Here is a 27,096-nt window from a genome sequence, read left to right on the forward strand (position 1 = left end):
CAGAGACATCCCCTCATTCGCCCATTCCTTACAGGGATATGGCAGGTGCCTCCCCAGATGGTTTTGTTAAACCTGACCATATTCCCTTTCTGCAATATTACGTGAGGCTGCTTGTTGTAAAAACACACCAAATTTCTTGTGCATGTGGTTTTTATCACCATTTGTGATAGCATAGTTCTTTAAGTTTCAAAAGTTATATACAAACCAAATAAAAAACCTGAAATATTTCTGAATTTTCATCTTTCTGTGTTTCTCCAGACCAGAAGTAAGTTCTCTCATTTGCCTGGTTTTGTTGCTAACATACACATTGCAGATGGGATCCAAACCTTGCTGAATTTAAAAAGAGCTTCAACACAGAGAAAATGTCCTCAGCGTCCTAACTACTGACAGGCACGTTTTGAAAACCTCAGCATCTGTGAAGATTTGGGCTCCTTTGACTTAGTGCTTAAAAATAGCAAGAACAATAGAAAAACTATGTGCCTAATTGCATTTATTAAGGATCAGCTCAGTTTTGAATCTACCTTTTGATTTCCGTTGGAAAAAGCTGTACAATTCAATTAGGATTTGATGATACCAGCACCAATGCCACAGGCACAACCCATATTCCCTCAGGAAGGGCAATCACTTCCCCACTGAAAGGTCTGATGCACATTAGTGCAATGGTTCGTAGGTTGCTGAAAGCTTTTAAATTACATGTTTCCAGAGTAAGAGGGCATGCATGCGGGGAAAAAAAAAAAAAGGATATAAGAAAAAAAAAAATCAGAAAATACTCTGTCTGGAGTGCACGGAACACCAGCTCCAGTCTGAATTAAATTTCCTGCAGCCCTGATATTTGAGAGATAGTGGTTCTTGCCAGAGGGATCTCTGCCTGCTAGTGTAAGGCAGCACGTACCTCCAGACAGCTCCGCAGCCTTCCCGCCCGCTCCCTGCAAACTCGACCTCCTCTTCCCTTTCTTGCATTGGATTTCCTCCACTCCTCACACTCCACAGCGCAGGCAGCCCCCCAGTTGACAGCCAGTGCACAGGCACACACAGCCTCACCCCGCTGCTGGGAGATGGCAGCCACCTTTGTGAGGAGGAGACTTACAGCCATATGCACCGCAGAGCGCTGGGGCAGCCATTTTGTGGGTACCAGCTTCACAGGTCTTGGCCTCAGATGGCAGCCATTTTGACTCATGGGAACCGGCCAGGCTGGCCACACACCCTTCTGTCCTCCTCATGGGTTGAAACACATAGAGGATCATCCATAAGAAAAGGGAACTGAAGACAGATAAGCAACGTGATTTGTTTAAAATCAAAGAAGCACTTTCTTTTGCGGAGGAAACTGGGCCCACATCTCCCAACATTTCCCGGGCTCCAGCCACTGCCTCATTTACCCAGGCCAGGCTGAGGTGGGGGCAGCGGCAGCACCTGGCCCAGGGCAGTGGAAGCTGGAGAGCAGGCCGGGGCTGTGCACAGAGGCATGATGGCATTTGGAGACACAGGGCTCCCATTCTGTGTGCCTGTGTGTGTGGGCCGAGTGTGAAGCCCGCATTCGTCACACGCTGAGGTCAGGCCGTGGGAATGTAAAAGAAGAGGAGCCAGATCAAAAGCGGGGTTTCTTCTGTTTGTTTCTCTCTCAGATCTCATGCTCAGAGGGCAAGCTTGTTGGAGTATGTATTTCGGATAGAGTACATTGGAGGATAGCAGTACTGGAGGTTATACAGCTGCAAGCCAAGTCAGAATCAGGCGTGAAGCCCAAACTGCTGAAAAAAAGGAACAAGAGAAGCAGAAAACAGGTGCTTAATGTAGTGAACACATTTACCTATTTAACACTGATCTTTGACTGACATTAGACCCTGGATGGTGGAAGCAGGAGAGACGGAAAAGTTACAGATAAAAATGATCTTAAGAACACACTGATTTTTAAGAAAGAGAATATTCCTTTGGGCAGTCATGCCATAAGAGAGTGAACTTGAAGAACTGATCCCTGAAATGAGCCTTGCTGAAAAGTACTTTAAGACAAAATTCAGCTGTGACTTGAGAGTGCAAGGACTTCCAGGAATTAATCTGATCTCCCAGCTCTGCTTGGCACCATGTCAGAGGGAGAGGAGCTGGAAGGTGAGCAGGCTTTGAGCTGAAGGTGTCAGATGGAAGTTTTGCTTCTCCATCCTCTGTGAGACAGACTGACTTGGGAAGGCACCATATTTATAAGCAATAGTTCGTGACACAACTTCAACACATTTAAAATGCACAAATAAATCTGAACCTAACTGTTTAGTAACTCTTCTTTGCAGTTTGACAAATAATGTTTCAATATTTGTATGCCCAGGCATCAGTAAACTTCTTGAAAAATAAGTCTAAAGCACTATTTCTGCACCTAAATTAGTGGCTTGCTTTTCAGATACACAAGGTGCCCAGCCACCGTTGTTGACTTCAGAGGAAGCTCTTGGAAGCAGATCAAAAAGAGGAGGGGAAGAGGGGAACAAAACAGGTTGTGGAGCCAGATCCTGCTTTCTGGCTATTTGGGCTCAACACAGCCGCTACACACCCAGGAGTTGGTGATGGGAAGCTCCAAATTGCACAAATGGCTTCCAGCTCTCTTTTGTCTGTAGAGCAGAGTACACAGAAATCAAGCAGCTGGCAGCAAACAAACTTTTACTGCCTTTTTGTCTGCAAAATGAATGATGACACACTCTCCTGCATCTGGAGGCTGCCACAGCATGAGCAGAGATGGGAAGGAGTACATCATGACACTAATTCTTTGGCAGAACAAGGAGTTACATCAAGGGCAATGCCACACTGTTTCAGAAGGGCGTTCATCCCACACACAACTATCTGGCTCCTTGTACACACTGAGCAGCTGCTAAAGAACTGCACAGCTATTCTTCTGAAGCTTGCTCCCATTATGTCTCTTTCTCCTCCAAGCCAGAGAAAAATAAAAAGCCCCAGTAGAATGGATATTTTAGTGGCATGACATGACCAGGAGCTAAATGCCATATGTTTTCTGTCTTCATTGTAAGAATAAAAGTTGAGGGCAGTAGACATGGCTTGTTACAAGTTCTTGAGGCTTTTGAGCCTCAGGAAATTAACAAAAAATGAAAATGAAGCCAAAGGGAGAGCTAAGCATGGTTTTGCTTTCCACACTTCACTTGCTCAGCATTTCTGCCACAGGGCCAAAGAAGGCTGGGCTCTGCTCCTCCACAGAGACAAAGGTTTAAGTACTGTGAACAAGAGACAGGCAGTGATTATGTTTCTCATGTTAACTCAGATAAAGCATACTTACTACACATTCTTTGTGAGGGCAATAGCATATGCACATGACCCTTCACACCTCAAATTAGATGAATACTTGGTAGATTAGCAGTTAAATATTATAAGAAGCAACAAAGTGGCATCAGGATCTGCAGCCATTCTTAAATGAATTTGAACAATGAGGGAAGAGCAGATGCTGATGGTAGAGGTGAGGGCTTAAAACTCACACAATTTGTCATCTACCTGCTTCATCTGGGACTGGCTGGCTTGACTTGACCAGAAGATGAAACACATGACCATTTATAAATATATGTTTTTGTATAACAGAAAAAACTTTGTTCATTTGCTGAGCTGAAATAGTTTGCATGTGGAAATTTAGGAAAATGCAAATAAATAATTCCTATGCTATGATTTCTTTTTCTAGAAAAGCTGAACAGAAGTATTTTAAATAAATGCTATGAAAAAAATGTGCAAACTACTGCATTAAAGTTTAAGTTGAAATTAATATAAACATATAAAAAGTTTTTAGAATGTTAGGACAGCCTCAAAAATACCCCCATGCACAGAGAAATTCTGATATGACTTTAGTGTTGGGGATTGTGAGAGAGAAAGACAGGAATTCCTAACAGAAGGGAATGAAAATCATCAAAGGATTTATATATTAACAAACAGGATTCTACCAGAGATCATCTCTTTCAAAGAAAAGCACCATCTGTCACCCCAACAAAAAAATGCGGATTTTGGAGCTCCCTCTGCTGGATCCAGTTACCTTCGTTTTGCTTTCCCTCTGCCCGTCTGCCACAGAAACTTAAAAAAAAAAACCCACAACCTTTTCAGCAATAGGCTGCACATTTCACATGAACATGTGATATCAAGGAAGAAGAGCCTTTTTTTCCCCCTCTACATAAGAAGAGCAAATGCTTGTAAAGCAGTACTGCTTGCTCTACGACTTGAAAAAAAAATCACAAGTGGGATTTAAAGACTGTGATTTCTTTTGCTATTTTTCCTCTCTGTTTTTTGAGCATGGGAATTCACATTTATAAAGCTTTTTGTTTTTTCTCTTGTTCTCTTTTTTCTTTCTGACAAATCAATGGGGGATCAATAAATTACTCCTTAAAAAATAAAAGAGGGCATTCTCAATAACATTGCTGCAAGAACAGAACTTAGAGATAGTGCCAAATACTGTTATTACTCATGACACGCATGCAGCAGAGCTGACACGGTTATGATAATTTAACCTAAAAATTTATCTGTAAGTGTAATTGGGCAGTGCCCCAAATGTCTGGTTCAGTTCTTGGTGCCCTGTAAGACTGACATTCTGGGACGAGAGAGAAGTGTGTCAGCTCAGGCAGGGTGCCGTTTTAAACAGCCATCTCAGGATGAGACGAAGCACGCTGTGGAAGGAGATTTCTTTCTTTACTGACCATAAAATGCATTTAAATGCCTTCCTCAAAGAGGTCTTTTGTCAGTTTTTATCACCTCTGTTCCTTTATTCCTCCAGGTTTTTGTCTGCAGACAGGCAGGGCCTGGCTTTAGCTACTCAAGCATATCAGCTGCTCTGCTCATAGTACGATCGTTTCGTTCAGCAACTGCCTAACCAGGCTAGTGTGGAACATACTTGGCACAGCTTCTTGGCAAGCCTGAATACCCACAACTTCACAGAGATATTTAAAAAAAGATACGTTCGTTGTCCCAGATCGAGCATTCACATATTGCATATAGAGTCATTTATATACATTTATATACATACGTATGCATTCTATTCATATATAATGCATATAAACTTATGGTAGAAAAGATAAGTGAAAGAGCATTCTTGGCGACGTGTGTGTGTGTGTATGCATGGAGGGGTGTGCGTGCTTTCAGTAGGCTGAGATACGGCAGTGAAAAGACCTATGTAAAAATGAGAGACAGGCTGTGAGGTCAGCACTGAAGAAAATGAAAAATTAGAAAGAATGGGGCCACTGAGAAGGACTAAAAGGTGGGAGAGCAAAGGAGGCATGAAGGCTCAACATCACAGGCTGGGGAGAAGAAGGACACTATTGTAGGGACAAAGGAAGAGTGCCACCACATCTCACAATCCTTTTTCTGAGAACTCCCTCCCTCACCCTCAGCATCAACCTACACAGAAAGGAACATAAGAAATAACTTTTTTCTTTTTTCTAGACAGGCAAAATAAGTGTCTTATGCTTTCTAGCTTCTTATTTTTCATCTTTTATTCCCATAAGTACAAGCCCTTCCCTTTTAACATTAAGTTTAAATACTTTGCTGAAAATCTTAAACTCTATATGACAAATTTTGTTCATTAACATTATTCACTGCTATATTGTAAATATTGTCCAAGATGTAATGATACCAGCAGGGTTAACCCAATGCCAGTAGTGGCACTCCTGCTACAAATGAAGAGTGGATTAAATCAATACTGTACTAAACAGACCACATTCCACTTTAATAATTACATTAGACTGTTTAATTTAGAATGTTATTTTAGTGACATTGGTTCTTTGAATATGAGATCATGTCTGATAACTTCATTTAACTTTATTTAGTTTACTCTGTTCAAGAGTAGTAGTAGGGATGTAGTCTCCAGGACAGCTGTTAAGAGACTAATATTTATTTCCTGGGTACAGTCACTTGACAGAGGATAGACTTACAGAAGGGTAATACCAGTGTTTAAGGTTAGGGGTCAATGTGCATTAATTCTAGGAGTTTCATCCCTTTATCCTTCCTCCCTCTTTAAGTATCAAATGCAAATGAAATAGACAACTATTAAAAATACAACATTGATAATTAATCAGAGGAGAAGAGAGAGATCTAATAGGGAGAATGATAGGATAGATGAAGTGAGTCAAAACAGATTATTCTTCCCTTTATTCAGTACTTATTCTCCCTGGAGCTTGTTGGCATGCAGACCAACAATTGCTTCATGTCTTCAGGGTACTATTTTCACGGCTGCTGAGTTGGGTCCATTCTCGGCTTCCCCTTGCGTACAGCTGGTGGATGCAGCTGCTGGCAGCTGCCAGGGCAGACCATAGCCTGAGCACCACAGCATGGCCAGGAGCAAGCCCTGAGGAACAGAGGGCTGCTGTTCTCAAACAGGTGGTTTTTTTCCTAACCTCCTCTCCCCAAGTTGCATTTCCAACATACAAGCTTGGTTCAGAGAGTTTTGCTTGGAAAGTATATTTTTTGCTGTTGCTGCCACTTCATTTGTTGCATGACCATTTCCATTACATCTGTCTTTGGTAGTTATTTTGCCCTGTTCAATGAAACCTGTGGGTAGGATAGCACAGGAAATGGATCTGGAGCTTTAATTGATAGCCTGGCCTTTAAACCCATCCAGGAGCTCATGTGTGGGTTTGTACTCTCTGACTTTGCTGTCTTTTTTTTTTTGTGTCTCTTTTTTTTTTTTTTTTTTTTTTTTTTTTTTTTTTTTAGTTTTTTGGAGGCATTCTTCAGAGAGGCCAAGGCATGGGAAGGATGCCTTATTTTCAAGATCTGCTGATGGTGTTAGCTGTGCAAACTCCTAACAGATCAGCTGAGGTCCACACTGTTGATTTCTGAAATGCCATAGCAGGCAAACAGATATTGTGCTGTTCAATGGTAGATGTTGCTGTTATCATGTCTCAGGGGTATATTCCTGGTAGTCATATTAAACAACACAGACAAAGTTGATTTCTTTCTTACCATCAGTTCCAGTTCTGTTTTGTAGACATCTGGAAGAAAAGGATACCTACTTGCACATTAGGTATTAACTAACAGAAATAAGGATTATACAGAAAAAATGTGACAATATGTGTGACAACAGCTCTTTTAGGAAGTTGATAGCGGATGCTGGTATTTCAGCAGCTTCTGTTTGACTACACGTCTTGAGAGACTACACAGTCTGGAACATGCTTTGGAAGAAAATACACCAGAGAGTCCACCTTAGGCAAATTATTAGCTCACATGGAACAGAGATGGTACCTGCTGTCCTCTTCATTTTGGCAGCATTTACCTTCACATCAGTACTTGAAGAAACATCCAGTTCCAAGAAGCTGAAAGAATATAGAGAAAACCATATATTTTTACTCTAACCGTATTTTTGCACCAACTCCCCAGTGATTATTGTTTGTGTTTGAGCACAAACTGCACAATGCCATCTAAAAATAGGCCCATATACAGTATTTAGTACCAGAAGATAAATCAATTTATTTAGTGCAGGAAATTCAACTGCTATTCTTACTGATTCTGTCAAGGTTTTGAAACTCAACTTAGCCGATTTTGAGGTACTGTTCCTTTCCAGTCTATTTCCCACAAGTTCTCCTGTTCTCTCCCCAGAAGATCACCAGCTTTGTTAACAGAATGTTCTGCAACCTGAGCAAACAGTGAAAGCATAAACTTTTCACATCTCAAGATATTATGAGCTGCAGTGAAGAGCCAGAACGTTCCTAGTGGAGTCACTTTCCCTTCCATGGCCTCATCAGGCTTCAGCCATACTGGTGAGGAAAAGCAAGTCACTGTTAAGCGTCAAACGTAACTCCCCCAAAAGCAAAAAAATAATGGTGGACGTGTCAGTGATTGTATAAGAATAAGAATAATCTTAATCAAGATTTCACTTTATGATGGAGTGCTCTAATCCCTATGTTGCAAGAGGACTGCATAACTTCGTCTTTTGGAAGAAAGGCGAGCTGGTGCCCTGTGCAGTTACTGATAACCTGAAAACCTAAAAATGCTTCAGCCTGTGAATCCCAGTTGCAAAGAGAATGTATCTAGGCTCTGAGCCAGGCATGCTCCACAGCATATCCTGCTCTCCTGATTTCATCGCTGAGCTTGCAGTGCTGCCTTCTGGGGTGTGCGCCCAGATTTTTCCCATGGAAGTAAGCATATTGCCTAGGAAAAAGGGATGGTGCATGTTAAAGTCTAAACAGGATAAAGATGAGATGCCTTTGGGGCATGTGCCTAGACCCAGAACCTAGAAAGTGCTCCCATGTCCTGTAATTTAGACACAGCTGAAGGTACCTAACTAATGCCTGCAAATTCATGCTGCATGCACTTCAAAAATGTTCCTTCACATGACTTTTTGATTATTTATCTAGGCAGTTGCTCCAAATTACATCCAGAACGAGCCATTTAAATGCTTGAAGAATATCCATTCTAAAAGCCACCCCTTTCTTTGGGTTTTCCTTGGCCTTATAGTTTAGATAATACAATAAATACTGTAATTCTGTCTGTCACTTCATTTTCTGCATGCATTTCAGTGTACTGGTTCTGATTAATTTCAAGCCCAGTGTCTCTGTTCCTGCTCTGTCCTAGCAAACAGACATTCCAGATCCAGAAACAGACAGTTAAATTTAGTAAACATTTAATGTTCATCTCCTGTACAATTTAAACTGACACACTGACCTAATTAGCTTTTTGGCATCACAAACACTCTGAGCTTAGGGAGGGTGGCTGTTCTCTGGCAGTAATAGGAACCAGATATTTCTCATATTGTTTGCCTGTTTTAGACATCTGAAACAGAACAGTTAAGAGGCTCCAACAACGGTAGTTTGGATGAAGAAGCAAAATTAAATTGAACTGAAAGTCTATCAGTAATATTAGTTTGGGAACCCTGGGTTCATGAAGCAAATGTTTTTACTTAGTTTAGGTTAATAGATACAAGCTTAGCACTTTAGGAGTAAAAACAAAGATTCTGTCTGGATTTTTTTTTAAGCAGCTGTGTGATGCTTAGATTAAAGCTCTGAAATTTCTCAATAAAGATAAGGTGTTTTCTAGAATTTATCTTTTAAAATTAGTTAGAGATCTGAGGTTAACATATCCATCAGTTATCAACTTCTAATAAGAAAGCCTTTTGGAAACATAATTTTAACTTAGATATATGAGGAATGCATTTAAAATAAAGCATTTTATTTACTTATATTCTCAGAGGTACCCATGCTATTTGAGTCCTGCACAGTGAGCAGAAACAGAGTTCCTTATCTCAGAATAGGAACTGTTCAATGAATGAACTGTTTAAAACCTGCAACTTGTGTGCCTTTACTTTGTAGGAGGCACACTGTTGGCAAATACGCAGCACAATGAGATACAAGACCTGTCATTATACCTGCACTGGCTTACCTCTTTATCTGTAGAAACCTGTGACACCTGTGCTTTCTGCCTTCACCACAGTGCCGGAGGAAGGGAATCTCAGGAGTGACGCCAGTGGTGCACTGTTCTGCCCCAAGACAGGCTAAAGTTTGTTTATTTTGTCTTTAAGACCTTCAACGATGCAGCTTCCATAGTCTCTCTATGGTCACTGACTGCTGAACTCCAGGCTCAAAGCATGTGCAGCAAGCGTTGCTTCGCTAACTGCTGGTGGGCAGGTCTGCAGTGCCGTCAGGTTTGCTCCTGGATGTGACATCAAGCTTGCTGGAACCTGTGCTGAAGTGTCAGATACACGCCGGGCACCCCAGGCCCTTCGTCTGCTCCTCAGAGCGCCGTAAGCAGCAGGCGCAGCTGGTGCCCAGCGCAGCCTGAGACCCAGGTCAGCCAAGGAGGGAGAGGTGCTCACAGGGAGGAACTGCAAACAGAGCTGCGAAGGCCTACTGATTAAGAAACTGTTGACATGTTAAAAGCAATCAAGGATTGTATACAGAGAGACGCTGGAGTTTCAGTTTAAACCTAGTACCAGTGCATGACAAAAACTTTGATAATTCTGTCCCCAAATCCCATAGGTCCAAGACCAGTTTTGCTGATGAGTTGACCGTCATTATTACCAGGTGTGTTAGATAAGGGATGGAGGGAGCAAAGTGGCTGAATTATGTGACACTTTCATCACCCGCCAAACAAGCATTTGAAAGGCAGGGAAGCACTAGGGTCAAAAAACAGTCACCTTAGCCAAAACATTAATGCACCACTGGAAAAAGGTGCTGAGTGGTAGATACTTCATCAGAATCCAGGACTAAAGAAATGCAAATGTGGCCAGTTACAGAAAGCACATTACTGTTGTCCCTATTTTGAAGAAGGGGGTTAGTAAATGCATACAATACAGGGAAGTTGGCAACAGCACTCTTAAAGATCGGAGCAAGAGGAGAGAGAAATGTCCAAAAGATCTTTCTAGCAGATATTGGTAATTACTGGTGTTATAGCACTGGTCAAAGCTGTTTGTCTGTTTGTTTGTTTATAATTCAGAAGGATTTGTGTGTTGCTATCAGTAAAAGAGAATGAGAATAAAACATTTTTCCTGTTCCACAGAGAGACAACAAGTCTCTCACAATACTCAAAAAGAAAATTTTCAAGAGCATTCCGGTCAAACCTGGTTTGCTACCAATTAAGCTAACATTAATCAGCTTAATACTCATGATAATGCATAAACATGTTATTGAGAGAAGGATGAGAAGTGCCAAAGCCACCTCTGCCTTGTACACTGCTAACAAGAAACTTTGAATTGTGCAGCTCTCAGTGACAATACATTGCGCTGAGTGGGTATTTAATTTCTCTCCAGTTCCTTTTGCAGAAAGAAATAATTAAAGGTAGAAGCAGTCCATGACTACATTTAGCAAACAGATCTGGAGAGCGCCTGACAAGCTCATTCCACAACCCTGCTGGTTTTCAGTCTGAGATTTTGACAGTGAAATGATTTCCAGTAACATTTCTCCTTGGCCAGGACAGTTTCTTAGCCTGAGCTGAGGAAGGTGTAATGCCAAAAGAGTCCAGGTATGTGAGAGTCCATGCCAGGGAGGACTGCTGAGGCATATCAAGTTTGCTGGCCTGATAGTGAAGAAAGCACACCATAGCTGACTCTGTGCTCCACGTCCCTTCAGTGTCCTGGCACTCATCATATTGGAACTAACTCTAAAAATAAGAAAACATGTTGTGACCCAGGCCAGGGTGCTCTGTTGAGATATCATGTCTTAGTTTGGAAAAGAGCATTTAATGTCACAGTCTGGCTCTTCATCGTGGCTTATTGTTAAGTGCAATAGATTCAGGTAATAAAGGTAACAGTGCAGACGTGGAATTCATTACGAAAGATTTTAGCATGTCATTTGATAAGTGGAATATCCTACGATTATTTCTTCCAACAAACAGTAGTACTACAAAGACCTTTTAAATTATACTGTAAGCATGTCAGGAGAGGACTCCTGCCCAAAGAAATGCGACATCATTTTGCTGTTGTGATTCATGGGACCAGGGAAGAGGCAGCAGCCAGCCACGGCATTCAGTGACCGACAAGCATTCCTCACAACTATCGGCTCTCGGGGCCGGGAAGAAAGAATTCAGATTTTGGAGCTCCCTCTGCTGGCCCTACCTCAACTTTCACTCACAACTGCTTTCCCTTCTCTCCAACTGCTGGTTATCATTTCAACAATTAATTTCACGTATTGTATTAAAAAAAAAAGTTACTACATTGCTTATCAGAGCATATGTCTGTGATATTTGATATTACATTGGAGAGAAATATTACATTCCTCTAACAAGGAGAGAAAAACGTTCTTCTTCTAAGTCTAGTTTCAGGACTTGTAAATGCATAGTGCGTGCACGCAAGTGTTTAATGGAAGCATATGCACCCATCACTCCATTCTTCCAGGAATTCCTAACATGTGTGCATTCATGCTACGTGTCTACTTTAATATATGTTGGAGTCTGCCTTACTATGTATAAACAAAGTAAACCAGGAAGAAGACACTGTGAAAATGCTGCGCGAAATAGCACAAGCACACACCACAGAGAAACTAGGATAGGGCTTTATACTCATCCTTTATACACCTTATTCAAGTGTTATGTGGTCTAGAACGTCCCTCGTTTTTATTAAAAGTATTTGCTTATTGTCATGTATGTAAATGGCACTACAGAGTTTCAGAGTTGGCTGTTCTAGGCTGTAACCAGGCTCAAGGTGCCACACAACATGATCACACTGGTGTTTCAGCTGCGTGTGTTAAAAAAAACCAAACAAGTGAGAGACAACACAGTCAGACATCAGAAACATTTGTGTCCAAGGTATTGCTCAGGTTTCATTGTCTTCATTACCTTCAAAGAGAGCTCAGGGGTTTGTTTAATCAATTGGCTCACTTTGCTTATAACTTTAGGGCAGTTAATCCAAATTCACAGAGATTAAAATGAACCTCTCCATTTTGATAGGCAGCGGCTCATCTCCTATTGCCTTGCAGCAGGCACGCCATTACAGGTAAGTTTGCAGAAGAGCCTCCAAAGTGCTTGAGATCAAAACTAGAGGCTCAAGCCTTTCTTGGGACATGCTTTTACTCTGCATGCAACAATCTCCCCTGCAGAAATTATAGTTTTCTAGTCCAACTTTTTTTGCGATTAATACCAAATAGCTTTAAAAGCTAAAAAGGTAAAATTTCATTATGCTCAAGTATTTTCTGAGTGGATTAAAGGGGTCTGAAAATACATTATAGAACTTTTCTGCATGTTTTCTTGTAGCTAACCCACTGTTTTTGCAGTTAAGCTGTAATAAATTCCAACCAACCTGAAGTCTGCACATCAAATTGTAGCCTATAAAAATTTTATTGGTGGAAGTATGCAGCCCTCAATGATGCTGACAAAATACTAATGGGAGAGCTACAGTGCAATTACAGGAACAGCTGATTAAATCAAGATAGCACTTAACAGAATAAGATCATTTCAAACCTAATGATTACATTAGACTACATCATCACTTCAGTGACACCGAGAGGTGATTAGAGATGGAACTTAGATTTCAACTTTTGAAGAATTTGATTTACATTTTTAAATCACTAATACAGAGAAAAAAACTCTGATTTTTTTCTCTGTGTTCACTGACAGAACAGCATGTTTTAGTTCGAGACTGCTTGAATAAAAGGTTTCTTTCAAAAGATTAGAAGGCTGCTTAGTTCTGAATATTGATATCTGGATAATGGACCCATAAATATTTGCTGGTGAGCTGAATCTTCTGAAGGTCATTAGAAAATTATCCCACTGAAGCCACTGGAAATATTTCTTCTGATTCTTGCAGAAACTGACCCATTAGTGACTTTAAAGTTTTCAATCTTCCTAACATTTTATGGTATATTTAAAATTATTTTGGCTTGGGTCTTTGTTATTTATTTAAACAAGGAAAAGATCTTTCAGTGATGCTGTTAATCACTAGCTATATAGTAGAGCAGAGCTGTCAGTCATAAATATCCAGAAACTGTAAGCCAGACACCAAAAAAAAGTATTTTTTAATTAATAAAAGTTAACTTGCCATAGTTTAGGGGGAGTTTATCCTACCTCTGAATACAACAGTAGACTAGGTGACTCTCAGCATTTCCTCTAGTTTTAAGCCTTCATGTTCAATATTTCTGAGGTTTCCCATGGTCCTAGTTAGCTCCAGGTGTTGCTAAGGTGAAAGCTGAGGCTGCTTGTGTAAGTACAGTATCCATGACTCTGAGAAAAGAGCATCAGCTACAGCGAGGCTGTGCTGCCATGATCCTCAGCACAGATCTGCACACATCTGCTTATTTGGCAGTGCAGTGTTGATCCAGATCCACAGATTGGGCTGGAGCACATCACTTAATGCTGATGCTGATGTGTGAGTGGCCGTGTCAACCGGCATCCCATATTTCTTTGGGTTCCCTCCACTGCAGGCTGCTCACTCTGTTGAATTTTGGAGCTGTTAGTGGGTAACTCTCTCTCCCAGCAGCTGGCCTTCAGCTTCTGAGGGAAATCTGTGACCTGAAAGAACCTCTTAAAAAATCATTGCTCTAGTGTGTAGATGCCTTTGCATCCAAAGACGGGCATTTTTGCACCTCCACATCTCCATGAGAGAGGGAATGGAGTAAAGCTGCTACCCTGCTAGAAGTGTAGTGTGCGAGTGAAGCTGCGTGCTTCCTTGAACCAGATCATTGCTTCCAGACCACCGAGATGGGCTACAAGCAGAAGTGCAGGTGCAGTTGCTCAAATTGCTGACTAATCTCTCTCATGCTGAAGGTACGGAGGTGTTGCTTCTCTTCCGTGTGATGTTTTGTTCTGACACATGAACAGTGGCTTGTGACAAGTACCTTGCATGGAGAAGAAAAACACTTCAGGATAAAGGCAAGTGACATTTCTGGAAATACGTGGTGCACTCACCTAGTGCTTGGCAGTGAAGATGAACAACATAAAGATGCCACTGAACATGGAAGATGACTACATCTGTGAACTTGCAGCTCCCACGGTTCTTCACCCCTGCTTCCAGTTGCCAGGGAGTTATGGTGTTGACAGTAGCAACAGGGTGATTTCAGACATGAAATGTGCTGTTCAGATGATGCCAAACACCTTGTGAGTGATAACAGGCATGCAGGTCTTGCTTGTTGAGCTTTTCTGCTGGGGACTTCGTTGAAACATATGCTTCTTTCCTTGCCTTTTTACTTAATCTTATTGTAACTATCTCATGAGTACTGAGTTCAAGCTAGGAAATTTTAGTGCTGGAAAGCCATCGTCCAAAGGATATTGTCCAAAGGATATTGTCCTAAGTTGCATTGCAGGAATACATTTTATTTGTTCGATAGTATAGGCATTTGTTATGCAAATATTACTGTGTATATACAGTTACACAATTGTACATATAATTATTATGTGTACAATTTTAATTAAACATATTTGTTCAGAATAATCAGACTTAATAAGAACCATATTTTCAGAGTGTTTTCTTAAATAGCTGTGCTCTTTACAGTAAAGGACAATGTTATTCCTTGGAACTATTAACATTCTTCTGTCTAACAGGAAGGAAAGTATTGATAAGCAAAGGCATACCAGATCCCTAAGGGAGATGACATAATTAGCATTCATTATTAATGAAGTTATTGCCTCATTCATATGAAATACAGAGCACTTAATACTCCATTTACCTCATCTTCCCATCAATAAATACATTCCCTCTAGAATGTAATGCCCTATGTCCTCACTTGGGAGATCTGTTCACATTGAATCCACTAGTTACAAGTTTCAGTTCCGTTTATGTTGACTTTGCCTTGCCTTTGGCTTTAGTTCACTTGGTTTTGGAATCCTAGCGCACATCACATTATTATATTTAACACACTAATCTACGTATCTGACAAGAATCATGACATTCAAACTACTGTCCTGAGAATAATGAGCAACAAGCAAACTCAGATGTGTAGGGTTTTTTTCTGCTTACTAGTTACTTAGAAGGAAAACCAGCATATAAACTGGAGTAAGACTAGCAGGCAGTCAGCACAAGAATGTGTTAGCAGAGCAGCTGATACACATGGCACGTACTCTCTTTTCAGTTTGTCTTCTGCCACATTTTTTGTGTCAAGTCTAAAATTTACATGATGCTGGAAGCACTGAAGGCTGGTTTTGTAAAATGTTTACATGGCAAGTGATTCCTATTATGGGTTGTCTTACAACCTTAAGAACTAGGTATCTGCCCCAGAAGTGCCCTACATAAGATGGGCAATACTTCCCAGGGGAGTTCTGAGGAGAGCTGCACTGACACTGCGGGACTAGGCTGTGACAACAGTCCTGAGCTGCAAAGAAAGAAGGCAACAAGCGTCTGGGAAGAAGGGGAGGTGAGGAGGCACCTCAAGGGGAGGGTAAGGAACCAGTGCCAGCAGTCACAGGACATGTCTGATAAAGCATTGCCTATGGTCTCCAGCAAGATTGGACCATAAGAAGGTCATGAACCATAGCTTTGTACTCATAAGTGCTGTAAGATCTTGAAAAGTAACAAATACCCACATATCCTGCTGTCTCTAGGAAGAATTTCAGGTGGTCCTGAAGGACTGGAACTGATTAAGTGTAATTTAATAGTGGAACTGTTTAAGTTAAAGAGGTCAAAAACATTATAAAAAAAATGGACAGAAAACCAGCTCCTTTCTGCTGTTACTGCCTTTTCATTTCGGGGAAGTTTCACATGCACGTCTATGGATTGTACTGTTTGTTTTACATGTCACTTCTGCAGTGATGCCTACAATGAACAGGTGACAAAGGCTAGATTGCTGTATATAACATGGTGAGACTCATCTGCAAGTGAGGTAATCAATAAACGACCAGATGAATTAAGGTAAAATTAAAAAATCACTAAAAAGATTTTAAAAATTAAATTAATGAAAAAAAAAACCCCAAACACAACAACTGGGGTAGAGACCCCAGTAGAGATCCAGAAATAACCTGTGGCTGTATAACCAGGCAAGCTTTTTAGTTTATCTTCACCTTCTGAAGACTGCGGTCAATAGCATCTAACTCGGAACATAAGCCTTGGGCATGGCCAATAGCCTGTTTCTGTAAATGGGGAGTAGAGAGGAAGACTCCCTAGGAAGCCTGTGCCAGCAGGATTTTTCAGCTATAAAAGGAGTGAGGAGACAGGCCATCAGAGAAGTCTGTAGAACAACCAGTAATGTTGTAACAACCACGGAGAACATAATTCACAGCTCCACCTTCCCAAGTACTGGCAAACAGGGAGTGACCCAGGCACTAAGCAGACAGACCTCATGACAGTCTAGAATATCCTACCTGGGCTCCTAATTCAGAAGACCACGGGTCTCACTTAAATCTGGTCTTGTATCAGCCAAGGCTGTGCCTTCCTAAGCAAAAGTACCATACAGGAGGGTTAAAAGACTTATTATGAAGATGTTTTTACACAAAAATATAATTAAACAATATTAAAGAAAAATTAAATTGTTGGGCTTTTTGCTTTCCACCTTGCTTTGACACATCAGCATGTCCGCATGGGCCATCCAGGAGAACACTACTATGGGACAGCTGCCAGTAAAACCATGATCTTGTCCCATGCTGACGTGACATAATACAGTTTCAACCAAGGCAATGGAGTCTGGCCACTGAATATCTGACAAAAGCATTTCACTGCTGCTCACAAACAAGAACCTGATCAACATGCTGGTTGAACCAGTGACTTCTAAGATTTGGTTCCTCTGGGTTTTAAGACAACAACATATACATTCACCTTAACAAACCAGACTCATAAAGGTAAAACATAGCTTAATAAAATACTGGTGTATTCAACAGTAATAATTGGTTTGATGTATGTTTGTACATAGTCAATCTGAGAAGACGCATTGGACAGGTTTTTATATTCTTAATCATAAACTCAGAGAGCCAAGTGTTAAAAGATGAAGGAGATAACGGCTGGGTGCCTGGCCAGGAGGGCAGGTTGGCAGGAAGTGACTTATCTGCCCATTGCCTGTACAAAGTACTCATTGAGGAAATTCATCTGTAGGCTAGCCCAGCAGACTGCCGCTGCCGTAATGGATTAAATCCTCCCATCACTGGGCTATTGTGGCACTCAAAAAACATTAGAACATATGATTATTTGTGGGGGAAGTTGGTTTAAAAAGGGAAAGAAGTTAGCTAGCTATGTTCCCTCCCAAGGCACTGATAAATACGTTCTGTAGCAATGGGAACAGTGAGGGAGAGGGTAAATCAGCAGAAGGTATCGTATCATTCATGCTATGAATCAGAAGCAATATCACGACAGTAGTATTTCAGCTGGTTTGGTAGAGAAAGATCTTGGTGGTATCTGCTCTTCTGAATTTATCCTTTGGTTACTTACCCAGCACATTTGGGAGACTAGGACCAATTTGCAGACAGAGTTTGAAAGAACAACAGTGTTTTTTTTTCTGCCAATATATAAAAGATGGGCCTTTCTGCAAGCTGAATAGAATGTCCCTGTGCCTCCTCTTCTTTGTGTCTAACTGGGAAACAAAGCTGCCCATGGGGCCTTCCAGGCAGAGTGACCTCAGAGTGATCAGAGTTTGCAGTATCCTTCCTTGATTCCTTTTGGCTTTCGTTCCGTTTCTCATGTTATATGAACGGCAGAAGCAGATCCCTCAGATCTCAGAAACCTTTGCTCAATAAAGAAGCATATTTCCATTTCATAAAGCAACACAGACTACTTCTAACCTGGGGAATGTGAAGGGACAAGTTTCTTTTTACTGATACAATATGTAATGTATTATCCCTCAAAAATTATTAACCTTTAAGACACTACACAGAATGAAATATTCACTCTGCCTAAATCCTACAGTATATGTTTGGATTTAGATACCTAGAATACATCTGAAGGGTAGATAGCAACCCAGTGATGCTCTTTTCACGGCTGCATAACTCTGTAGACAACTGTCTTCACTGATCTAGAAAAGTCTCCTGGGCACTATCAAATTTGTCCTGATGTGCTCAAAGACGTTTTGAGGATGCAAGCTGACTTGCAATCTAGTAAAGACAGGCACTAAAATTTGGGAGGTCTTAGGTTCTCAGATGTCCTTAGGAAGAAGGGGAGTGAACCTGTATTACTTTGTTTCCTCTACCCCCAGAACACAGAGTATCTTAAGTGAGACCACTCACTACCATTTCTTCTCGAAGGGGCCATTTCACAACCTTGAATATGAGAGAGATTAAGACAGAGGAGCAGAATTACAAGTACACTGCGCCTTACTCAGGTCCCATTGATTTTAACTTCAGCTGTTAAGTACTCAGGACATCTGCAAATCAGGCCTTACAAATGGTGCCCATTAAAGAATGAATGTAGAGAGTGAACACCTTGGTTTCAGTGGGCTAACTTGTCACATTAAGCCAGAACTCAGATGCTATTTCTTTATCCTTCTTGGTTTTGTTCTCTGCTAAGCATCAGGGGCCCTTTCTAGGCATGCTGTAATGGAAGCTGCTGCAACTTTCCTCTTGCTGTTGGGGAATTTCAGCAAGCCTGCTGAAAAAATTCCTACAAGTTCAGATATCTCAATACACATACCTGCTCGGTTGTACTGCTCCATGGCAATGAAAGGATGTATCCCAAAGGTCCAGCAGGATACTGAACTGGTTGAGTCCACCAGGCACTAAGCACATCAGTTAGCTTATCCTAAGACAGCCAGCCTCCAGCAAGTTGCCAGCTTGTTCATGTCTCTGCTGACTGTGCTTTAAAAGAACAGTTACGCTGCTGATTTCATTTCAAAACAGATTAAATAAATAAATAAATAAAAAGGGATCTAGCAGTATCTTATCAGGCAAACTGCTGAACTGAACCAAAAATGTGATTGGTACGGTGTGACTGGAAGAGCCATGGGATATATGGGACATACAGTACCTCAGTATCCTAGGCTGAGTTTTACTGGATCAGAGGAAACATTTTTCATCTATGAAAAAATAAACTCGGTTTAATTATCTTCTATTTACTCAGCTGCAATGATCTATGCACAGGTTTGAGGACACCACTGGAATGTGAGTGCCCAGTTCTCACAGGTGTTGCTAACCTGGCATTCCCTTGCTTCATGAGACTTCACATGTTTCATTTGTAAGGAAGATAGCTCTCTGCATTACCTGGCATTTCAGCTTTCCCGAAACACGGGTGCTCTGCTTCACTGTGAATTTTCCCTGCCCCTCAGGCAGATGTTACGGTGCAACAACTTTGAAACAAACAGAACCTTCTCAAACACAGCATAAGCATGGGGGATATGACGGAAATTTTCAGCTTGACTTTCACCTCAACTTTGTGCCACTATGAGTCCACTGATTTCAAGAGAGTTTTAATTTCCACTGGGCAGAGGGAAGAAAGTCAACCAGCCTCCCACAAAAGAATATTTAGGAAAAGTCACACTGCTTGTCACATAACTTTACATAGCAAATTACATTAGATGAGACCATAGCTACTGATCTATAGGGAAGTGATGGATAAAACAGTACTTCCAGCATAGGTAGATGAAATTGATCTTCATTTTTTATCATTTTCCATGATAAAAAAAACTCATTATATTTGACTATGGATATCCAGTGGCTATGTTCTGGCTTTGCACTGGCCAGCTAGTAACACCCATCAAACCAAACAGCTAGCGAGGAGGATTTTTGATTATAAATGAGACCACCGTGCAAGGGGGTGATGCAACTCCAGCAGTGATGAAAAACTATACCTGTACCTGGCCTGTGAAAATTCAAGTAGGAAGACCATCATAAATGTTAGCAGCTCCAGGATTCTTGACCCTTCTCCAGTTTCAGTGTAGACACAGCATCCTGTAGGAAACTCCTGATTTTCATGGGCAGTAACATCATGAGTACAGGTCATCCTCACCCTGGCATGGGTTTTTGTGAGAAGGAAGGGGTGGCTCTGGGAGCAAGGTGGATAAATTCCACTTCTTTTAACTGATCTCATCTTTCCAGTGGAGGAACTACCACACAGCCAGTCTGGACAGTAATGTTTGTCATCTTCCCAAACTCTTAACAGTAAGCCAACTACTGTAATTACTGTTCTCATTATTTCACTGTATCACACCAAAGTACTTGGGCCTCACACATTCTCTGAAATTTTGCAGTATTTTAACTCACCTGGTTCAAGGAGCTTCTCCTAAACTTATGCAGATCAAGAAAGAGGCAGATGATCTTTCTGAGGCTAGGAAGCCTCTCAAAGGATTTACTGTGCTACAAACAACCACTCCATTCTCTGTTTACCTTGCAGGTAATAACAATAATATTCTGTGGAGAACTCAAATACAGAAAAAACACACCAGGCAAGTCACTGAAATAAACTTAAGCCTTACCTTTCTCTGTAAACATGTAATGCATTAGTAGATTAATTTCCCATTAGACAAATAAATGGCATAGGATGCAGCATGCTCCAGAAGATGAACTGCATATCAGATGCAGTGAAACTCTAATCACAATTAAAACAGTTAAGGAAACATTATCTGAGGCAGAACCAAGCTACACTAGGGTAGCTGTTCACCATGCTGCTAGGTTTGAAGTATAGCTTATATGCCAGGGCTTAATGCCTGCATTAAAGTTACCCTGGTTACTAGAAGACTCCCATTCAATCTCCTGAAATTTGTTCTCTCTGCAGTGAAGAACTGTATGTTAATACAGAGTAGGATTTTGACAAAATGACCCAGAATACAGACACCTGAACCAGTGTATTTAAAATTGAAATTACAAAAACAGAAACAAAAAGCTCTTGATCCACGTCTTCAACATCAGCAGTGTGATGAGCACAGTAACCAGCAATGCAGCAAAATTGTCATGATACCAATAATACAGAAATACTTACCATAGCATGATGATAAAACACAATATTGCTAACTACACTGAGAAAAACAACATATATAGATGAACAAAATATAATGACATAGCTTTAGCATCATCATTTTTCTAAAATGGCACAGTCATTTGGAAGGACAATCTGAATCATATAGTTCTAACCATTACATGAAAGAAAGGACAACAGTCAATTAAGCCTGCTCTTCTGCAACATTCACTATACTCTGGATATATGAACATAACCATACAAGTCTTCAGGTTACATCAGGTCAATCAAAAGAGTCAACCGATATAAGCAGCCTTGGGAAGAGTTTAGAAAACTAAAAGCCACATCAGGCCTGCATTATACGCAGTCCTTAGCTGATGTAAAGTATATAGCCCTTAAAGAAAGTATGTTCATTGGTATCAACAGAGGTCCAGGGTGATTATTTTTAAATGCTTAAAAGCCATGGATACAATTGATAGAAGGATGGAGATTCAGCAGAACTGTTAGGAGGATATAGAAGTTACGTGATTGGATTTTTTCTAACCTCTTCATCCCAATCAAAATCTAACATAGCATCATCTAGCTCTGCTATTGAGAAGAGAGATTTCTGTGTGACCACACTGGCTTTAGTAGCATTTCCCAAAGCAAAACTCTTCCTTCTGCTAGGATTGCTCACGTGCACCTTCAGCAATGGGCTATGGCTTTCCTTGTTGGTGTCAATCTTAATGGCAGGTGAGGTTTCCAATTTTGACTCAGAACGTGACGCAAAGGAGAATGTCGAGAGTTTGGCTAATGTGCTGGAGCACACCTTCCCTGTGCTTGGGCCACCAAGCTTCTCTCCTTCCTCCCTCTTCTTTTCAGTGAGTGGAGATGGCATGGCATCACAACTGACATCAGAGCACATTGTTGCACCTCCTCTGATCTCTTTAGACTCTGTTGCTCTTCTCTCCCTTTATTATCAATTGATTGTTTTTCCAAACTTTTTTTTCCTAAGCGAGACAATGTCATCTTGGATTTTTCAAGAGGGTAACATTCTTCTGGAAGCTGCTCTCCCTGGAGCTGCTCTCCAGGCTTAAAAATAGATTCACTCTGAAAAAGAGAAAATTCTTCATTTTTCTTCTCTGAAAAATGATCAAGTTTTGTCCTCGGTCTGAAAGAAAATTTAGCTAGTTTAGCTGCTGGAGGACTTTCACTGTCAAGGATTTCTGGCTCAGGGGAACTTACTACCTTTGCTTCCTTCACTACTTGGCCTTTACTTCGCTTTCTCACGGAAATTGTTGCAGTTTTTGCTGCTACAGCTACACTGTTCTCTTCCTCCCTTAGCACAGAATCTGCATCACTTGAAAGATCTGGCAGGCCAGACGCAGATAACACCGAAGGAAGGGCCTTTGCCTTGGGGTCCTGTGTACTTGTAAAGAATCCATGGGATTTCTCTGTGTGCAGTCTCTGACAGCTTTTAGAAACCCGTTGCATAATAACTGAAGCCTGCACACTAGCACTTGGTGATGCTGGGTCTTGAATATTTGCTTCTAAAGAAAAATGGTTGTGTTCTTCAGTCCTTTTCCTGCTTATCTTGGAAACTTTGTCCTGTTCCAAAGGAGCAAGTAGATTCACAGTTGCTAGTGACTCTCCATTTCCCTTCCTTGGTATTGAAGTACTTCTTTCTTCAGAACAAGATGTTTTACGCAGGGTTTTTGAAGACAAGTTATTTGGAGGTATCTTGGGCACTGGAGATGTTTTCTGAAAAGTTTCTTCAGCATCAGTGTTGCTCTCTTCCAGGTTATCAAACCATGCCAGGCTGTCATCATTACTTCTCTTACTATGCTTACTCAAGTGTTTTGTATTTTTGTTATTACTATGTGCTGGGTTGCACAAGGGTTGCAGATGTATATCCCCTTCACAGCTGTTTTCGGGCAAAGATGGCTCTTGCCTGGAGTTATTCTCTTGTTGATTTGAAGGTTCTGACTGAGACATTTGCTTTGACTGCCCAAATGCATCCTTGTTCAAGCATCTTGTAACAGTACTCAAACTTGTCTCTTCAGGCTGCAGCTGGCATGAATTTTCATTTTGTAATCTAAGGAATGAAAAAAAATCAAGCAATAGTAATTTTTTTCTTTTTTTTTTATCTTTATTGCATTAGTGAAGCATAATCTGTATGAATGGTGAAAAACTGCAAATTAAATTGCACATATAGCTCTGAAAGCTAGTGTTGCAGTCTGTGATCATTCTACACCTTACACAGTAAGTGGCAGAATTGAGTGTCCCCAATATAAGATAGGCATATGGACAGAGAAAGCAACCGCCTAAACTTCATTTCCTTGAGAAACCAACAAAAAAACCCCCAAAAAACCACCAACCCAACAAACAGCTTTGCACTATTTACAGCCATTGCTACAGTCCCTTAGGTATTACATATTCTGTAAGTTTACCTTCTAGGACAGGAACCTCATTAAATTCTATCCTGAGCAAGGCAAAGCTTCAAATGAGTTATCAGAAATGGAAAATCTACATATTATTTGGAATAGGGGTTGCTGGTGGTTTTCTCTCACAATCACTATGTACTCAACATGTCAAAAACTCTCACGATAAGAGTGAAAGCATTGCAGATCACCTATAAAACTTAATTATCACTGTCTGTGGTTATTAATGTCCTCAGGGCCCTCCAAAACAACAGAGGTGCTAGAATTCTCTCCATTTCAGTGTAGCTGATATTCTCTCTGTTGTACCTAAACACATAATTTCCAAGGGAGGTAGCATTCTACTTTTTGCTAGTGATTCTAACCGTAAGTGACAAGCCACCACATTCCATCCCAAAAGTGACTGCATTAGTGTAGGTGAAATGATTCCTATGCATTATAAACAGTTCCTCTGCTATATGAGACAGAAAACACTACATTTACATGTATTTTTTTAGAATAATTATTTACTAATAAGCTTATTGTTAAAACTTTGACGTAAAGTAGCAGAAATTATCTGACTCATCAAGAAGGGCAGAAAGATACATGCTTGTTTTATTGAAATATAATTTAGGGGGAATGCATGGGACCAGTCTTCTAATACAGAACAGGTTGTTTTAAAGAGGACATTCATTTAGTATTCTCTAAGCTGCTTAAGAAAAAGGACGAAAAAATCAGCTTAATTTGCAGCACAGGTGATTCAGTGTGATATTGGGAAAACTTTTATGAGCATTTGGATGGAGGAATAATGGAACAGACTACCCAATGGCAATGGAAAATCCTTTTCATTGGAAGGCCTTTGGAGCAGGCAACACAAGCCCCTGCCAAGAAGGTCAAACACAGACCTGATCCTGTCTTTGAATTTGATCTCCCACACCATGCTACATTTCTATGATCCCTTATGAACACCTCTGTTTTAAAAATAGCTTTTCTCTGTCTGTTGGAGATATCCCACTTTCATCTGGTTTTATTGCCTCTGTGCTTATAAGTCTGAAAAATATTTAAATGATGAAGTGTATTTTCACAGCTGTTCTCATTCCATTAGCTTCAATAACATTAATCTTTTATCTTCCTTTAATTATAAGAAAGTATGGGTTTCTTTAGAGCATAATCTCATTTCAGGAAACAAATGTTATTTTTTTGTATTTTATTTCCTTCCAATCCTAGTGTTTTCCTCTCAGCTTCAGTATGTTAAAGGTTTTCTACTAAGAACAGCAAATTGCCTTTCCAAAGATTATGGAAGTGAGCTGAGAACTAGAGAAGAGACAGTGAAAATTCCAGCATGAAAAAAAGAAAAATCACCTAAAATAACAGAACTTTGATTCAGGCTTATATTTTCCATTAACAGAAAGGGAAGGACCCTGACAAGCCCAACACAATAGAAGTCTTAAAAAAAATATGAAGCAGATCTGCTGTATTTCACCAAGCAAGTAACAAAAGTTTATATAGAATTACTTGCTTAGCTACAGAATCTGGCATTTTGACCCTAAGAAGCTCCACTGACTCTTATCTTAGCATAGAATTGAGATATGAGTTGGGAACTGATTAAAATATTCTTGAATTCTTTGTAAATTCCATATCCCAGAGGGAGAAATGATCTTGTGATGATCTCAGAGTGCTACTTTAAAACAATCTGCCTGCTTATCCACACCCTCTAAATAACAAGACCCTTCCCAATGTCAGATTCTATTTTCAGACCCTCTCCAGATATTATTGTCAAACAATTATTTTCCACTATTGAATTATTTTGTTACTCTGCATATTATAACCTGTCAAGTCTTTGTAGCTCTTTGTGCAGAAGATCTTGCAGCTCCAGTCGCTCCAATATGAGTTCACATTGTGTTCGGTATTGCGCCATTGGATCTTCTGGAAATGAGGTGTGTAAGGCATTGACGCCTCCGAGAAGTGCACCCCCCTATTTCATCAAAGTGACAAAAAAAAAACAAAAAAAAAAAAAAAAAAGGATGCTATCTTTACTATTCAGCACCAAATTTAAACAGCAGAGACCATTTTTTACCAAATTCTCCTTAGATATTTTAAAGCTTAAGGTAGGAAATATTTACTAACTGTATTCACACAAACAATCTAATTAGATCTGCTCACACAGGCAAAGTTGCTCATACACATAAAGCAACTATATGATCAAGCCTGCAGTTTACTTTGTGCTAGTTTATTTTTATTTATACAAAAAATGCAAAGTCCACCTAAGGCTTGAGAACATAATGACTAAAAATGAAAATCAGGATTAAAGAAGTCTTCCAAATACCTTGTAAAAATTCTGCCCTTGTAAGCAACTTTTATAACTGAAGAAGTTATGATTGCTGAAAGTTTTCATTAGCTTTGCCTAATTATTTAAATGGGAAGACCTGGGTATTAAAGCTTGTCAACACAGGGCAAAGTGACTGGCAAAAATATTTCTGAAGAGCTCTTTATGAGCAATTAACTATTCAGGAATAATTCCAGAGATCAAGTGATTTTAATCTGAGACAATTTTGCTGTGCCTTTTGAGAAATGAAGTAGTTCTTATTTGGAACGAAGCATCTGCACAGTGATTTGTTCCACAACAAATAATCTAGAATAGCTCTGTAGTTAATTGCTCTTTGGGAAGAAAACCCCACACCACAAAGCCTCTATTTTGCCACAGATCAGCTAGCATTTACCACTGTCTAATCTATAAAGCTCAATACAAAATATATACAAATAATAAACAAGATGTATATCAAGTGCCAGGAGAGCAACAGCAAAAGTCAACAGTTCAGTCTCTAGAACCACAAATTGCTCCGTATGGCATCACATGGACCATACATTTTAATTTGTGGCAATTTCTAGTTCTTCCATTTTGAAACTTTAAAATTTTGTATTAAAAAAAAACAGTTTCCATTGAAAAAAACATCATTCCAGTGGCTAATTAAAGCCCCCTAAAACTACACAGTGCTAAAACTAAGGCTGTCCATGCAACTATTAATGCATCCCATTTCAATTATCACTCAGGGTTTTTTTCACAGATCACTTCAGGAACATGATAGATCTGTTCCAGATAGAAGCATTAGTCTTTAGCCATGTAAAAGGTTGTTGTTGAATCTCTCTGCCATATTTCTTTCAGGGATGGGAAGGCTCATAGTAAGACAGGGGCTGTACTAAGGAAAATCCAGTCCTTGGTTAGGACGGTTAAAAGCAGCCAAGAAGAATTAGATTCTGTCTCTGGTGCGAAGTTACAGTTATTGTGATTCAGAATGAGCCAGTTAAGCAAAGGTTTTGAAAGGCAATAAATCTGTAACTGGGACCCTGATATGGTGTGTGCAGAGAAGGAAACTGCTGCCAACAGGAAGTGTGCTCAAACACTCAAAGTGCTACTCCTCTGAAACCGAAGCCCTAACCATCTCTCATGGAGTCCAGTGGGCAATTTCTTCTGGATTGTGCATAATTTAGCTCCAGATCATAGAACAGGAGCAGCACCAACCCATC

The 27,096-nt window shown here is 40.3% G+C and overlaps 1 protein-coding gene across 1 annotated transcript in view; it reads right to left on the reverse strand.

Annotated features, from left to right (window-relative positions):
• LOC104462348 (DNA helicase MCM9-like) overlaps window positions 1–27,096 on the reverse strand; it is a gene marked incomplete at both ends in the record, with an annotated part of 86,470 nt that overhangs the window by 53,345 nt on the left and 6,029 nt on the right. Inside the window, 3 exon segments of the mRNA XM_010074260.1 lie at window positions 21,700–22,105; window positions 22,108–23,249; window positions 25,401–25,546. Coding sequence (XP_010072562.1) covers window positions 21,700–22,105; window positions 22,108–23,249; window positions 25,401–25,546 — 1,694 coding nt within the window.

This window comes from Pterocles gutturalis, unplaced genomic scaffold (assembly GCF_000699245.1).
Source record: "Pterocles gutturalis isolate BGI_N339 unplaced genomic scaffold, ASM69924v1 scaffold13192, whole genome shotgun sequence".
Taxonomy (NCBI): Eukaryota; Metazoa; Chordata; class Aves; order Pterocliformes; family Pteroclidae; genus Pterocles; species Pterocles gutturalis.